A 17,248-nucleotide genomic window follows, 5' to 3' on the forward strand; every position below is an offset into this window, starting at 1 on the left:
CTAATTTCTACATTAAACACAACAATTGTATTCGCGACTCTCCTATGATTAAAGGCGACACTTCCCACCGGAGCCATTTCAAAATGGCGGCTGCGTGAAATATTGCTAATTCAAACTTTCAAGAGCAAGACGCGAAAGATAGGCCGTGCGCGCTGAGAGAAGAGTGTGTGTAGTACGTCTGAAGTGCACAAACTGAAAGCATGAATACAGTGTGCAAATTGAATGAACAAATTCACATGAGAATGTCAACATGTGCGTCTGTATGCTAGCAAACATTGAGTCATTGTGTCTTAAAGTGACAGCAACCTAATATTCCTGCTGTCTGTGATTAATGTTAATCAACAACAGATGACATTCCTGAATGAATAGCTTTTGTAACTTCAATAATGATTAATATTTATTTAATTCATGCTGTGAAGATATGCAATATTATATTTTTTCTGTACCTGAAAACTTGTGTTAAATATCTGAAAAACAATCATAGTTGATTAGAGAAAATGGAAGTTGAAAGAAAACTTCCAGTTGTTGAAAATTGCTAAAACATTTTACCATTTAACATTTATCCATGCATGCTGGGCTAATTATTATTAGTTAATTATCATTAACCTTGGCTAACAAGACTGCACCACCTGGGTTATTTCTCCACTTAGGAAAATAAAATAAAAATACCCCAAAGTATTAAACCTAAAGGCGTAACCGTAATACCAAGGACCCCCACTGGATTAACGAGACTTTCCAAACCAATACAATGATGTATTTCACACAAAAAGATCATTATTTTAAATCATTCTAAAAAAATAATCTCTTGCCTAGTTTCCCAATTAAATACCCACAGTTAATAAGAGACCCAACTTTAACAGTGGGACCAACCACACAGCAAATCAATGAATAAAGCTTCGTAAATCTTCGTAAAAACTCCACGTGTTTTCATTGGGCGTATTTTCAATTCGCAATTTCAATTTGCGCAGTTTGAAGGGTAATGGAAACACGGCCAATTATATTGTTTCTTTATTATCCTGCAGAATTATTTGTTATTCATTGTGAGGCCATTAACCGTGCCATTCGGAATAGCACTCTGGGTTGTTGTTTCAACCCAAATTTGGGTCAAATATGGACGACAAACCCAAATGTTGGGTTAAAAATTACAGTTGAAAGTGAAAGTTGAAATTTTTAAATGAAATTTTTAACCCAACATTTGGGTTTGTCCATATTTGACCCACATTTTAGGTTGAAACAACCCAGCATTGTTTAGAGTAGATTTTCTCGCGCTGTCCTCCAGATATGTTAATCCAGTTGATCGGTTCAGGGCAACTGTGCGGTGACGCCTGTCTCCAGTCTGAGGTACATGTGTTCGCCTCCAGAGAAAAGACCCAGTGCCTTTTTTAGTCTCCATTATCACTATGTATAAAGTCTCCAACACACACGCTAGTTAGTCTTCCAGCAGTTCTTGCGAGAGTGTGAGAAAACAGTGTGGCGTCAGTCCCACATTTGGTTCTGGGATCTGGGCGGACGTCTGTCCTTGAGAGATTCAAACTAGAGCAGATCTAGTTTCCACGGCTCAGGGCGATGTGTGACATCCCCAGTCTAATATGAGGACGCTTTGGGTTTGACCTTTAAAAGGGCCTCTTTGATAAGCTCTGGGGTCTCATTTATAAAAAATGAGCCAAAACTATAAAGCCAAAACTATCAAATATTCTGACTTATAAAACCTGAACCTGCACTAAACTTGCTTTCTAAACCCCACTCAGAGTAAGAGTGTGTGCACATGTGTCTCCTCCCTCAAATAACATCGTTTTACTGTGTACATCCTCATCTGCATATCATTTGCATATGCATATTCACGTTATAACGGTACAAGACATTAGGAAAATATGATGAGATGACTGTTAATAATGTTCAGTGAACAATAATGTGACATTTTAGACATAAAATGATTTGCCACCACCTACACCTAGCTAATTTCATAATTAAAAAATATATAATTTTTCCCCTTCTCATTTTTTCTATATTAAAATGTGTATATTTAAATAATGAATCTCACAACATTATTTACGCAGTTGTAATTGCAGTATAGTTGCATTATGTATATACATAGAAAATAAATGAACTTGGAAGACTATTTAAGGGGTCAAATATTGGTGATATTCCATAAAAAAATAAATATATAATCAAAGTTAAACAAATGACACTTATTATAAAACAAATGCAATTAATGCATCACACTTGTGAATTTATCTTCAAAAATGTATAATTGTTATGTAAATATTAAATAAATGTTAATAATTAATAATAAACAGTATAAATTAAGAAATGTAATCATTTCTGAGGGGAAATAGATATTCTATATTAAATTCTATTAATTTAACTCTATTTCTGTTTCTGATTGGAGTGAGAACATATTTTTACAGGTTTCGCTCTAATAAAGTCACACGACACACAGAAAAGCTCCAGGTTGTTTTTAAACGTTGCTGAATAGCAGACTTCTTTTCCGCGTTCACATTTCAAATGATTAGGCCTTTCGAAACGAGTACATTTATGAAGAGGAGTGTACTCACACCATCCGATGAAGAGGAAGACCCATTTCCGAAGCTTGTCCGTGGAATATGTCATCACAATCGCCGTGTGAAGATAGCAGCCCTCCACAAACATCCAGAAGAAATTGGTCACCACAAAGTAATTATAGATCGTTGTCATAAGACGACACCAGGGCTATACAGAGAGAGAGAGACAGAGAGTGTTCATTGAGGTGCTAACAGGAATCTTATTTTAGGTCTTAAAACAACAAAACAAATTTCTCAAATATTTCATGCAAGGTGATATATTTTTAAATATTTTAATATTGAAACTGGAAAATAGCATGTCAAGCCAAACTGTTGTTATGCATGTTCAACAGCCATTACATGGTGTTTCCTACTAAATAGATTTCACAGATTTTCACAAAATTATTATTCAATTCAAAGTGTACTTTTGCTAGGACATACTTTACAGTCCCTGAAAAGCAAACAGCAATATGAATGAAAAGGGGATGAAATGATCAAATTTTCATTTTTGTTTGGACTATCCCTTTAAATTAGCTTAGTAATGTGTATAATGAATATTTGTATTATGTTGTAAGCATGTTATAAAAGCATTCAGTCGAAATAATGATAATTATCATACATACATATTAACAGTCTGAAATGTAGTTGAAAAGTGTGTCATACCTCATTGGTCTCATAAATGTGTTGGTCGATCAGTTGAAGCAGAAACCACATCACATTCCTCAAAATGAAGGTCGTGATTAAGTTCCAGTGGATTATGTTGCGAAGGCATCGGATGCTCCTTCAATTAAAAAAAGAAAACGCAATCATTTCTGCAATTACACTGTGACACAGTTTCAGCATTGCATGATCTGATTTAGAGACAGCTAAAGGATTTGGGAATGTAGATTTGAATTTATTGTTGAGGATAACCCCTTGAGATGAAACATCTCGTTTTCGAGGGGGATTCAAAGACTTCATGCAGAAAGGTCCATCTGACATTTTTTTTCCTTCAAAATTAGCATGTGTTATTAATTTTACACTAATCAGTGACATTTTTGAAACACATTGCAATAAATGACTAACAAACTTAGCCGAATTCCTGAACCTAAACATAGAAGCCTGAAATGTTCAGTAACGTTTGGTGGTGGTGATGGCGCAGTGGATGAGACACATGCCTTTGGTGTGAGAGACCCAGCACCAATGTGTCCCTGAGCAAGACACTTAACCCCTAGTTGCTCCAGAGGCGTGCGACCTCTGACCTATATAGCAATTGTAAGTCGCTTTGGATAAAAGTGTCAGCTAAATGTAACACTTTCAATGAGGTCTGTATGGACAGCCCTTTGAGCATTTATTCAATATCCTACTAGTATGCATTTATTTCATCTTACTAGTTGTGAAAAATGGCAAACTAGTAGACCAAAAGTCTCAACTAGTTGGCTTTTTGATGAACTAGTGGCCATCTGGACCGAACTAATAAAGCACAAAGGCGTACTAGTTAACTAGTGTGCAGCAAAACCTTTAACAATTAGTCAAACATAAATTCGGCTTGCTAGTTAACTACTGGACGGCAATTTTCTGCACTAGTTAACTAGTGAGCATTTTGGCTCTCACTAGTTAACTAGTAAAGCCCAAAATGTCCACTAGATAACTAGTTGACACGTGTTGGAAAGGCAAAAATTGTCATACTAGTTAACTAGTACGAGTTAAAATGTATAATTTTGTCTTACTAGTTCAGTAATCAACTAGTAAGGACTTTGACCGAACTAGATTTTTGACCGAACTAGATTAGAAATGTTTCGAACTAGTCAACGACTTGACTGAACTAGTTTGACAAAAACATGCACTAGTTGACGACTGTGCACGATTAGTTAACTAGTGAAGTGCTAACTGTCATACATGTTGACTAGTACAATTTTATTGCTTCACTAGCTAACTAGTCAAGTCGTTGACTAGTTCGAAAACTTTTGACCATCACTAGTTAACTAGTGAAGTAAAAAAACAGTTCAACTTGTTAACTAGTAGGCATTTTGGCTTTCACTAGTTAACTAGTAAGGTTTAAAATGTTTTTACTAGTTAACTAGTAGAGATTTTAGCTCATACTAGTTAACTTGTAAAAAAAAATGAGCGTCACTAGTTAACTAGTAAAGCCCAAAATGTCCATTTAATAACTAGTTGACACGTGTTGGAAAGGCAAAAAATTGTCATACTAGTTAACTAGGACGAGCTATGTCTAATTTTGTCTCACTAGTACAGTGCAAAGCTGAACTAGTAAAGACTTTGACCGGACTAGTTCGAAAAAAGTGCGCACTAGTCGACAACTGCACACGACTAGTTAACTACTGAAGTGTTGTAACTGTCATACATGTTGACTCGTAAAATTTTATTGCTTTACTATTTTACTAGTCGTGCACAGTCATCGACTAGTACACGTTTTTGTCGAACTAGTTTGGTCAAGTCGTTCGAAACTCGTTCGTCACTAGTTCGAAAAATTTTGAGCGTCACTAGTTAACTAGTAAGGTTTAAAATGTTTTTACAAGTTAACTAGTAAGCTTTAAAAGGTTTTTACTAGTTAACTAGTAGACATTTTAGCTCATACTAGTTAAATTCTAAAAAAAATTGTGAGCGTCACTAGTTAACTAGTAGGCTTTAAAATGTTTTTACTAGTTAACTAGTAGACATTTTAGCTCATACTAGTTAACTAGTATGACAATTTTTGCCTTACTAGTAAACTAGTAAGTTCCAACATGTGTCAACTAGTTATCTAGTGGATATTTAGGGCTTTAGTAGTTAACTAGTGAGAGCCAAAATGCTCACTAGTTAACTAGTGAAGAAAATTGCCATTCATTAGTTAACTAGTAAGCTGAATTTATGTTTGACTAGTTAACATCTTAAAGGTTTTGCTGCTCACTAGTTAACTAATACGCCTTTGTGCTTTACTAGTTCGGTCCAGATGTCCACTAGTTCGTCAAAAAGCCAACTAGCCATTTTGTCGAACTAGTTTGAACAAAAGTCTTACTAGTAGGATATTGAATAAATACTCAAAGGGCTTTCCATAGGACACAGTTTCAGCATTGCATGATCTGATTATGGAAATACATAAGCATAAAGCATAGTGATGCATAAAGGCATACTAGTTAACTAGTGTGCAGCAGAACCTTTAACAACTAGTCAAACATAAATTCGGCTTACTAGTTAACTAGTGGATGGCAATTTTCTGCACTAGTTAACTAGTGAGCATTTTGGCTCTCACTAGTTAACTGGTAAAGCCCAAAATGTCTGCTAGATAACTAGTTGACACGTGTTGTCATACTAGTTAACTAGTACAAGCTAAAATGTCTAATTTTGTCTTACTAGTTCAGTGCAAAGCCGAACTAGTAAGGACTTTGACCGAACTAGTTCGAAATTTTTTGATCTAGTTCGACAAAAACGCGCACTAGTTGATGACTGTGCATGACTAGTTAACTAGTGAAGTGCTGTAACTGTCATACATGTTGACTAGTAAAATTTTATTGCTTCACTAGTTAACTATGCGCAGTCATCTACTAGTGCGTGTTTTTGTCGAACTACTTTGGTCAAGTCGCCGACTAGTTAAAAAATTTGAGTGTCACTGGTTAACTAGTACAGTAAAAAACAGTTCAACTAGTTAACTAGTGGGCGTTTTGGCTTTCACTAGTTAACTAGTACGCCTTTGTGCTTTACTAGTTTGGTCCAGATGGCCACTAGTTCGTCAAAAAGCCAACTAGTTGAGACTTTTGGTCTACTAGTTCGCCATTTTGTCAAAAGTTTTACTAGTAAGATAAAATAAATGCGTACTAGTAGGATATTGAATGAATGCTCAAAGGGTTTTCCATAGGTCTGCATATTTAAAAAAATGACATGTTTAATTTCAGCAATTCCTCAAGCGATTAATATGTCTACTGTACACTCCACTGACTGTGTGTGAGACTGTCCCAGCAGATCTGCATCCACCAATGGATGGGTGTCCATATCTGTGTTATAGTAATTCTCATTGGTGCAGGACTTACACACATTAAATGCACTGGAAAAGTTACAATGCATTCATAATGACATAATGCAGTTTGGAATTCATTGTCTTTCCATAAATAGCTGTCACGTGTGAGTGACAGAAGACCAGAGCACTGGTTATGAACTCACATCAGTTACGCATGGCGAATAACTCACACGATTAACAGCGCAGATCGCATGAACACATTCAACCCAGCACACTGTCCAATACACTCGTGCGCTATGGGATTATTAAATGATCTGAGGTGAAGATAGCTGAAAACGGCCACCATGTAAACTATTGACAAGCTAAACTTGAAAACAATGTGCCATACACACACCGGTAATTACACACTCTAAAAAATGCTGGGTTGTTTTAACCCAATTTTGGGTCACATATGGACAAACCCAAACGTTGGGTTAAAAATGTAATTAAAAAAATGTAACCTAAGGGCTGGGTTTGTCCATATTTGACCCAAAATTGGGTTAAAACAACCCAGCATTCTTATCAATTCAACAAAAATCAATTACTACACAACAAGAGCACAAGGAAAAATGACTTGTCTTTTTCATAAAGCTATCATATGACTTCAGAAGATTAGATTTGTTATGCTTTAATGTCATTTGAATATAAAATAAACATTAAAATTCCCCATTATTTTGGCATTTAATGAAAAAAAAAACACCAGTGACTTCTTCAAAATATTATCTTTGAGTGTTCCACAAAAAAAAGAGAATGAGCGAATGTTTCCTTTAGTGTATATACAATCTTAATTATGTTTAAGTCAATTACATAATTATGTTCAAGTGATTAGATGGTGCAAACCATCTTTTCCAGCCGTTGAAAAGCTTCTGTCAGGATTTACTGAAGACACACAGTGAAAAATGTGTGCTGAAAAGATGTGGACTGTTATTTGTGCGGCTGATATTATATACATTTGTACGAGTTTCCCTTTTTAGATGCTGAATGTATGGAAGGAGAGTCAATTTACTGGTGTTCACACCATTATTTACCACCCACAAAAAGTCTGTCTTAAACCAGGCGCTGACAAGTAGACTTATGTGCCGTTTAGTAAATCTGACCCTAAATTTAAAATATATCCACTCACCTAAAGGATTATTAGGAACACATGTTCAATTTCCCATTAATCAGACAATCAGATTCAAATGGTAGAGTCCGAATTTGGCGTAAACCGAATGAGAACATGGATCCATCATGCCTTGTTCCCACTGTGCAGGCTGGTGGTGGTGGTGTAATGGTGTGGGGGATGCTTTCTTGGCACACTTTAGGCCGCTTAGTGCCAATTGGGCATGGTTTAAATGCCACAGCCCACCTGAGCATTGTTTCTGACCATGTCCATCCCTTTATGGCCACCATGTCCCCATCCTCTGATGGCTACTTCCAGCAGGATAATGCACCATGTCACAAAGCTCGAATTGTTTCTTGAACATGACAATGAGTTGACTGTACCAAAATGGCCGCCACAGTCACCAGATCTCAACCCAATAGAGCATCTTTGGGATGTGGTGGAACGGGAGCTTCATCCCACAAATCTCCATCAACTGCAAGATGCTATCCTATCAATATGGGCCAACATTTCTAAAGAATGCTTTCAGCACCTTGTTGAATCAATGCCACGTAGAATTAAGGCAGTTCAAACACAGTATTAGTGTGGTGCTCCTAATAATCCTTTAGGTGAGTGTATATTTGTTGTAGATTTTGACCAAGCTGGCCTTAGCACACGACTGCACTCACAAGTGCGGAGACGTCGCTGACACACTTACCTCAAGCACAGAAAGAGAACGAAGGCAATGACGAGAGCGCCGACAGATATACAGTGGCCGAAGTAGTTTATGATGAGGGCTATCTTGTAGTGCATGGGGTACTTCCTCTGTGGAAAACACAAGCATTATTAATCCTGCCATGATAAAGAAGTCTTTCATTCTCTTACTAGCATGTGATATGATATAATATGATGAATGACTGCAATTTTAGCACAAATTACTCAATGACCAATTTGTCCTTGCTTAATATTTTCAAGTCCTTGCAAGAAAGTCACAAAACACTGAAGACTCGACTGTCCTTATGCAGAAGTCGTGAAGTGAGAAGTTTACTGATGAGTGTGTGATAATATAACACTTACACGGTAACACTTTACAATACGGGTGCACTAATAAGCATTAATTCATGCTTAACTAATGATAATACTGAATTAATGTGTAAGTAATGATTATCTAAGCTATTCATTAATGATTACCACATTAGGAACTAATTAAGAGTCTGTAAGGTTAATGTATTAGTTCATACATTAATTGTTTTTAATCAAATATTTAATTGTGGATTAATTCCATAATAACTCATTTTTTTAACTAATTACCAGAATGAGCCAAAGCCTTGCATTTCAACTTCCAGATAATATGACAGATACACTAATATGCGTTAATACATGATTACTTGCATTACATGCAAATTCATGTGCAAATTACTAAATGAATAGTTAATAATGATGTGCCCCATCAAGTAAAGTCATAACATAATGATACCTTTGCGAATCATTAGCTAATGATTAATTAAAGCAGACAACTGGAAGTTGAAGTGCATAGCTTTGACTGATTGTGGTAATTAACACATTAATTTACACTATTAGTTAATAAAATATGTTATTAAGGAATTAATACACAATGACACATTGAATTAATAGCAATTCATGTATTACTTAATCTATTAATCATATAGACTCTTTATTAGTTGCTGATGCAGTAATCCTTAATTAATGGTTTAGTTCTTCATTCGTTATACATTAACTCATGATTATCTGTGTATTAGTTAAGCATGAATTAATGCATTTTTAACCCAACATTTGGGTTTGTCCATTGAAACAATGTATGTAACAAGGACACTGTAAAATAAAGTGTTACCGAGTGAACTCATGTCAAATATGGCCTACTTCATAATATGTGTAAAAGCTAAATAATTGAGCCAAATGGATATGATATGCATGTCATTCAGAACGTTTTCAACAGATCCTAAAAGCAATGACATTAATAGCATTAATTGATTTAAACCGATCGTTTGCGCAGGGAAGCTTTTAGTCTTGCCGTAAGAAACCAATAAGCAGAAAGTACACTTATAAAGGACCATTTTCAAGTGTCATCCGTCCTCAGATTTCTCTTCTTCAGGAAGACGGTTTATCTGGCCGTTCTGTCTTCAGCTTTATTGTGTTTCGGCGAGTGGCTTGAAGTCGAGCTAATCTTCCCTTAGTGTGGAACTCAAAGCCATTTTCATCAGCGTGTGCGCCCGTGTTCTTGCTCATTATGATCAAGGACACTCATTGTAAATGTGTTCAGTGTTTTGGCTCCTTCCGAGCTCTTCACACTGCGTTGATATGCAAAAATCAAGTGCTTCACTCAAAGTGCGCTTTCATTCGAGAAAAAGAGCAATCACCTGACAGTCGTATTGCTGGAGATGTGGAGCTCGAGGCTCTCTCCATCTTCCCCGGACCATCTTACACATGAACTCTTGTGTTCAAGTCTGGAAACTCACATTTGGGCTTGAATATGTGCCTGTTCACCGTCACTTTGGACTTCGGAGCGGGAGGAGAAGTGTTTTGGCGCACACAAGCATCGTGGTTTCAACAAAATGAGTCCCCGTGGTGCATGTTGAGATCCTCATATTAGTGATCTGAGAAGTGTGTCAGACCGCCTCTCTCCTCCCTGTCTGTGAGATTCTGCAGTTTTCACCTCATTTCCACCAAAAAAGAACAGGTTCGGAAGTGGTGCTGGTTCACAGTTGGTTTAACTTGCGACCCCTCTCAGAACCTGTTTGTCTTTCCTGACTAGTGAGCCCAGCGAACGTCTTCAATGCAAACCTGAAACTGCCGAGACAATCACACAAACGTCCACTAATGACACGTCCGATACACAAACAACTCATTTGAACCGTTCACTTTAATGAATAGTTAAAACAACTGACCTGTCCAACACTGAACTCACGAGACCTCAAAAAAATCGGGAACACTTTAATAAACTGCACCTCTACAGCATTTTTAATGTTCATTTTAATATGTAGAGAGTGTGTATAGGCCCACTATAGTAGCCATTAAATAAGCGCATTTAATAAAATTTTTGTTAAAATATTCTAATGTTATTTTTTTCTTTTTATTTTTTAAATTGAACAGAGTGAGTAAGATGCGCAATATATCGGAAGATATGATGGGTCAGGCATGATTTTGACCACTAAATTAAGTAGAAAGCCTTTATTTAAAGTGAAGACGTCCTCGAACTCGTTCATCAAAATGAATGAACCTTTTTCCGAGTCAAATCGTCCGTTTCGTTCGTTGAATGAACCAAATGACTCGGAAAAAATTTTTCTCAACGAGTTCGAACAAAAGAGTCACGAACGTGCATCACAGAACAGAGCAAAACTTAAACTTTGTTATTTATTTATTAAATGAGCGATGGTTTCGCTTGATAAGACCCTTATTCATCATCTGGAGTCGTTTAAAGCCATTTGAACAGTTTGCACTGAAACTGTCTTACTGTTTGGTTCCCATTGAACTCCATTATATGGAGAAGATCCTGGAATGTTTTCATCAAAAACCTTAATTTCTTTTCGACTTGGGCTTGTTGTAAGGAAAGTGTTTACCGGATGTCAATGAGGGACGAGACAGGAATGGTGAAAAGTGATCTTAACAGAAAAGTCACGTTTTTCTCTCTCCAGAGGTGATGATGGGTCTCGCATTTGTTTAGGCCTGTTCTCTCGATTTAGAGGTGGGGGTCCGTCACATCACAGCATCTCACGCTCAACGCTGTGCTATACAGGGAAGCCATCCTCCTCCCTCGTGTGCTATCCTTCATGCTGACAGGACTCCAGCCGGACAATTATTTCCCAATGTGACCCGTTGAATCTGAGCTGAATATATACATTCCCAGGGGAATCAAGTGATGGTCGATCATTCTTATTTTACTAATGAAATGTTATAAACAATCCTGAGGACATCGCTTAAAGGAGTAGTTCACTTTTCAAAAAACTTGCTAATAATTTACTCACACCCATGTCATCCAAGATGTCCATGTCTTTCTTTCTTCAGTGGAAAAGAAATTTAGGTTTTTGAGGAAAACATTCCAGGATTTTCTCCATATAATGGACTTCAATGGGAACCAAACTTGTAAGACAGTTTCAGTGCAAACTGTTCAAAGGGCTTTAAACGACACCAGACGACGAATAAGGGTCTTATCAAGCGAAACGATCGCTCATTTATTAAATAAATTACAAAGTTTAAGTTTTATAAGCACAAATGCTCGCCTTGCTCGACTCTCCTGTTCGAACTCTTTTTCCGAGTCATTTGGTTCATTCAACGAACAAAACGAAAGAACTGGAAATGTAAACTTTGTTATTTATTTATTAAATGAGCGCTCGTTTCGCTTGATAAGACCCTTATTCATCGTCTGGAGTCGTTTAACCCTTGTGCTGCATTAGATTTTTAACACCGTTGAGTGCATTAAGGACCAAAAATGGCCACCTATTAAACATTGCCTAAAATATTATATATTATTATTATTTTCCACTTTTACCAAGTTAAATCTTTTAACCAGCATCAGTCCTCATTATAACTACCAAAAATGTATTCAATTTCAGGATTTTAACCCTTTAATTACCAGTTTTGTTTGCGAAACCATCGATTTGTATAAGAGGAAAAAACACAAAAATTCAATTATTTTCAATAAACTAAATGCAAAGAGAAAACTTTAGATTTGGATTATCACAGTCCCACTTTGCAAAAAATCCCACTTAGCGCGTTAGAGACCAAAAATGGCCACCTATTAAACATTGCCTATTGCCTAAAATAAGGTGCATTTCCACCCATAGGGAATAAATATGTAGTGACGTCATCACTATATAATGCAAATATAATGCTTTTGCTTCAAAATGAAAGGATGTTTGTGCAAAAATCATGTTTCATGTATTACTGACAGCCTCAGATTTAAACAACGTTTTAATGGGTTTCAATGGGCCATTTTTGGTCTTTATGGTGCTGAGTGTTACTATTTTGCAAAATGGGATCACATTTTTTACATGTATCCAAAAAGTCACAATTTTGCCAAATTTCATACCATTTGCATTAAAACAGCCAAAATGGTCAAAGAAATTAAACTGCAAAAGACCAAAAATGTCCCTAATGCAGCATAAGGGTTAAAGCCCTTTGAAGTTTGCACTGAAACTGTCTTACCGTTTGGTTCCCATTGAAGTCCATTATATGGAGAAAAATGCTGGAATGATTTCATCAAAAACCTTAATTACTTTTCGACCGAAGAAAGAAAGACACGGACATCTTGGATGACATGGGGGTGAGTAAATCATCAGCTAAAGTTAAGGTGAGTGCAGTTCAGTCTTATTTACTCACCTTTTCCTCTAAGATGGGCTCACAGTTGGAGTAGTTACTTTTCAGTGCCCATGTCCCATTGTCCAAGCACTCTCTGTAAGCAATTCCTGCAGGGAATGAAAGAATTGAAAAGTCATGTTCATTGTTCAGCAGTCTCAAGTTCACATTCACACAAGAAAAAGAAAATGTCCTGACTGAAGAACTTGCTGAATACACACATCATTCATAACAGCTCAATGGCATCGACTCGTTTAAATTCTTCCCCTCTTCAAGGGCTGTTGGCTCTTTCCTTCCAGTTTAGAGTTTACCTATTTGATATGATGTTCGCATTTAAATATTTGAGCATGTAATTGGTAAAGGATTTAGGAGTTATTTTGCATATCTTTGAAAAACCATCATGCTTAAATTTTCTAGCTTTTCTCTGGTTATTTTACTTTTTTAATGGAAAATTCTAATCTCTTTTCCAAGCTGCACTTGGGAAATTAATTCGTTTTAATATACTGCATCTCGTTATTACGGCCACTCATAGAGAACGAGTCAGCTTTTCTATCCATACTCAACGAAGAAATCTCTTCTTGTTTCAAGTATTTTAGTTCCCAAACACTGAAAGTCACCAGTTCAGCTGGAAACTGGAAACTGGAGGTATTCCCTTCTGTGGTGAAAGGGGTTTCCCAGGTTTGCTGGAAGTGATGTCTTTGGAAAGAAGTAAATATGGTCTTTAAGCTGAATAGATGAGGCGAAGACTGAAGTCTGAGGGCAAAAGTGGCAAAAGTGAGACTAGACAAAATGGCTTGTTTCCTCATGACATTGTCTTTAGTTTAGGGCATGATTACTGTATACCAGGATTTGCCGTCCCATTTGTGTTGTGACAGTGTCATGACTGTATAAATCTCTGTATTGTTCATCACAAGTGTGTTTTGTGTGGTTGGTTGACCAATTCTTAATCCAGCTATTGTGTGTGAAGTGCATTGTGATGACCATTGCACTAAGGCATATGGGATTACAGACTGTCCTGAGTGTTTTCGCTCAGTAAGGCCTCCACTCGGCTGAAATCCAGGGCACAATAATTGGACACACACAAGCATATTTGCACTGGCGGACAGCACTATTACACCGATAGGAGGGACAAACACACAAACAAGATTTAACTCATTTAAAATAATAATGATTAAGACTAGACGCTTGGTCACAGTGTTCTGAATAAATAATCTACTCTCTTATGCAGTTACAATTTACAATCCACTGAAAATGGAATATAACCCATTCTCCAACAATGGTACGTTCCTATAGCACAATTAAACTTGTGTGTGTGACTACTTATTTTTCATGTATAAACTATATTTTGGGGACATATTTGTACCCAGAAGTGACCAAACCCTGACAAAATCTCCAAAAATCTCCGTCCTCATTTGTAAATCTGGTATAAAAATAAAAAATAGATGTTTTTTTGTTTTGTTTTTTTATGTAAAAATGCAGAAGGTTTTCTGTGATGGGTATAGGTTTAGGGGTAGGGTTAGTGTACTGTAAGGGGAGAGAATATACAGTTTGTACAGTATAATAACCATCACATCTATATAATGTCCCCATTTAGATAGCTTAGCACTATGGAGAGTCACCACAAAGAGAGCAAACCAGACATTTCAGCCATATTTCTAATAATTGCATAACCATGTTTTTAAATCTTAAAAATATCTCCAAATTGCAACATGTATGGATTCAAAATCATCCCATCTTAGTTTAATTAGCCAGAGAAGAACTTGCCCCCCGAATGAGTTTGGGTTCCTTGACACGGTTGCTTTTGGCTTGCTTAGGTGGGAGTTAAAAGACACTTACTATTCAGTATTTTATTTGTTATTTCACTGTACTGACACCTTTGGATGGAAACAAAAATTGAGATGAACTGATAGTGGATGATGATACTATTTTCTGCTTTATAGCTGAAACAATTTTGTATTATAAACAGCCAATTTTGCAGCATTAACACTGTTATTGAACAGAGCTGACTAAGTTAGGGTTAGGGTTAGGTTAGAAAAATGGCAATTTGTCTTGTTAGAGCTGCTATACAGCTGAATTTGTCTCATATTTGATCAAGTTTGCATCAGTGAATCTGCTATTTCCCTGTTTATTACTCTGAAGCTGCTTTATATAATTAAAAGTGAATTTACACCTTAGCAACACCCTAGCAACCACCCAGAACAACCTACAAACCACCTAGCAACACCCTAGCAACCACCCAGAACACCTTAGCAACCACCCAGAATACTCTAGCAACCGCATAGCAACACCCTAGCAACCACCCAGAACAACCTACAAACCACCTAGCAACACCCTAGCAACCACCCAGAACACCTTAGCAATCACCCAGAATACTCTAGCAACCGCATAGCAACACCGTAGCAACCACCCAGAATACCCAAACAACCACCTAGCAACCACCCAGAACACCCTAGCAACCGGGTTGTGAGTTTTGCCACTGCAAGCACCACTTCACATCTTCGGCTTGTAATAATAGCAAAACATTTTTGGATGGATGGATGGATGGATGAATAGAACATAATGCTATATAAGATAAAACATAATGTTAGTTCCAGTGAAATATCTGCACAACCCTCTATAATATTTTCACATCCAGCATTATGTGTGTATTCTGGTGTGAGTGAGTGACAGTTTCTCTCTGCATGCTGATGATGGGGTTTTTGGGTGTGTGACAGCATCAGTCTGGGTTGAAATAGACAAATGAGTTTAGAGTCACGGTGCATCTGTTCCATTTGTTTAAGTAACAGCACTTACGTTTATGAAGGCCAAAATGGATAGTATCTAAGACCTTCACAATGTTATAAGGAAAAAAAAAGTGATTAAAAAAGTCATGTTTTTGTTTTCTGGCCATGTTTATGCATAAACCCAAGTCATAATTGAAAACTGTAACCATATGAATCCTAAATTCAATATCTATCTTCCTTAGTGGAGAAGAGGAGATAATTGTCCTCAAATAAAGAGAGCTAGTCACAGTTAAAATAGAAAGTGTAACCCATCTCAGGACTTGAGTCTGAATCCAGGGCTGAAATACGCATCAACCTGAACCAAGGACAGAATCTTTTCCAGGAGCCACTGAAATGGTTTCTGTGAGTCCGCTGTTTCCCCCCTTGAACGAATTCAGGCAGTTCAGCAACAACTGTGTGCACTCGCTCATAAGAGGAGATCAGGTCTTAGTGAGTCCAATTGACACTACACTGAGAAAAGACATGCTCCGCGTCTGGGAGAACTCGCTCTTCTCACAGCTGACTTGAAGCCTCAAACGGCTGAGGTTGATCATGGTTACTTCATGTTAACTAACGCATTAACTATTGTTAAAGGAGCTGTATGCAAGAAATGTATTTCAAATAATCATAAAATGGCCCTGATACGTCACTAGACATTTAGAAAGTGAAGTTGCAGCCCTCAACTGATGTTGATGCTGTCATGTTGTGTTTTGTTCTGATGCTCCGCCCCCTCACCGATCCACCAATCATGGAGTCAGCAGTGTTGCCCGCTCTACAGGGATACGCCGCTCTACAGTAATCTGAAAGTGATTGCAGTACCAGTTTTGGCCACAATCTTGCATACTAATGGAACCTTATTGTAAAGTGTTACCGTATAATATTTGAGAGCCTGAATACAAAAAAAAGCAAAAGTCTCACCATTAAAAGCCATGTCCCAAACACACAATTATAATAATTTTCACATTCATACATAATTTTACGTAGCCTATATGGCAGACTTGTGCTTCACATTTCTTTTTTTGAAGTGATTCCATTCATATTTAAAGAAATTCAATAGCATCATGGCGAACAGCGTGCATTTGAATTGTGTCAGCTGAAGAAAATAATAAATAATTTCTCATCTTTGATATATATCGGCCAATTTTTTTATTGGGCCGATAACGATAACATTAAAGGTGCCATCTGGAACTAAAAATCCAAAAATATTCCATATTCCATACCAGATGGGGGCAGTATACCTCCAGAAAATGTGTTATGCCGCGGCCGCGCGCACTCTCACGTCTTCAAACAACACAAGCGAGCGCTGTTTTGCTCTCTTTCTCAGCATATTATTCAAATCATTTGTCACGATAGTAAAAGGTCGGAAGACCGCAGTTTCACGTGGAGCATTTGGAGATTTTTAGAGATCAGAGACTCAATGAACAACATCTCAACACTAAATGATGAAGACCGTCTCTGTCTCAAAAACAAGCTGGTGCATTTTGACGATATGGGAAAATAAAAGCCTGCGGGCTAATATTTTAAGTTTACGGTATTCGTTTTGTTCATATTACACTTTTATTCTTCGTTTGAATTAATT

At 37.0% G+C, this 17,248-nt stretch overlaps 1 protein-coding gene across 1 annotated transcript in view; it reads right to left on the bottom strand.

Annotated features, from left to right (window-relative positions):
- crhr2 (corticotropin releasing hormone receptor 2) overlaps nucleotides 1-17,248 on the bottom strand; it is a 70,074-nt gene that overhangs the window by 29,972 nt on the left and 22,854 nt on the right. Inside the window, exons 3-6 of the mRNA XM_089130795.1 lie at nucleotides 12,932-13,017; nucleotides 8,313-8,419; nucleotides 3,204-3,321; nucleotides 2,556-2,709 (exon numbers count right to left, since the gene is read on the bottom strand). Coding sequence (XP_088986921.1) covers nucleotides 2,556-2,709; nucleotides 3,204-3,321; nucleotides 8,313-8,419; nucleotides 12,932-13,017 — 465 coding nt within the window. The remainder of the gene's footprint in view (nucleotides 1-2,555; nucleotides 2,710-3,203; nucleotides 3,322-8,312; nucleotides 8,420-12,931; nucleotides 13,018-17,248) is intronic.

This window comes from Pimephales promelas, chromosome 5 (genome assembly GCF_988280905.1).
Source record: "Pimephales promelas chromosome 5, fPimPro1.hap1.1, whole genome shotgun sequence".
NCBI lineage: Eukaryota > Metazoa > Chordata > Actinopteri > Cypriniformes > Leuciscidae > Pimephales > Pimephales promelas.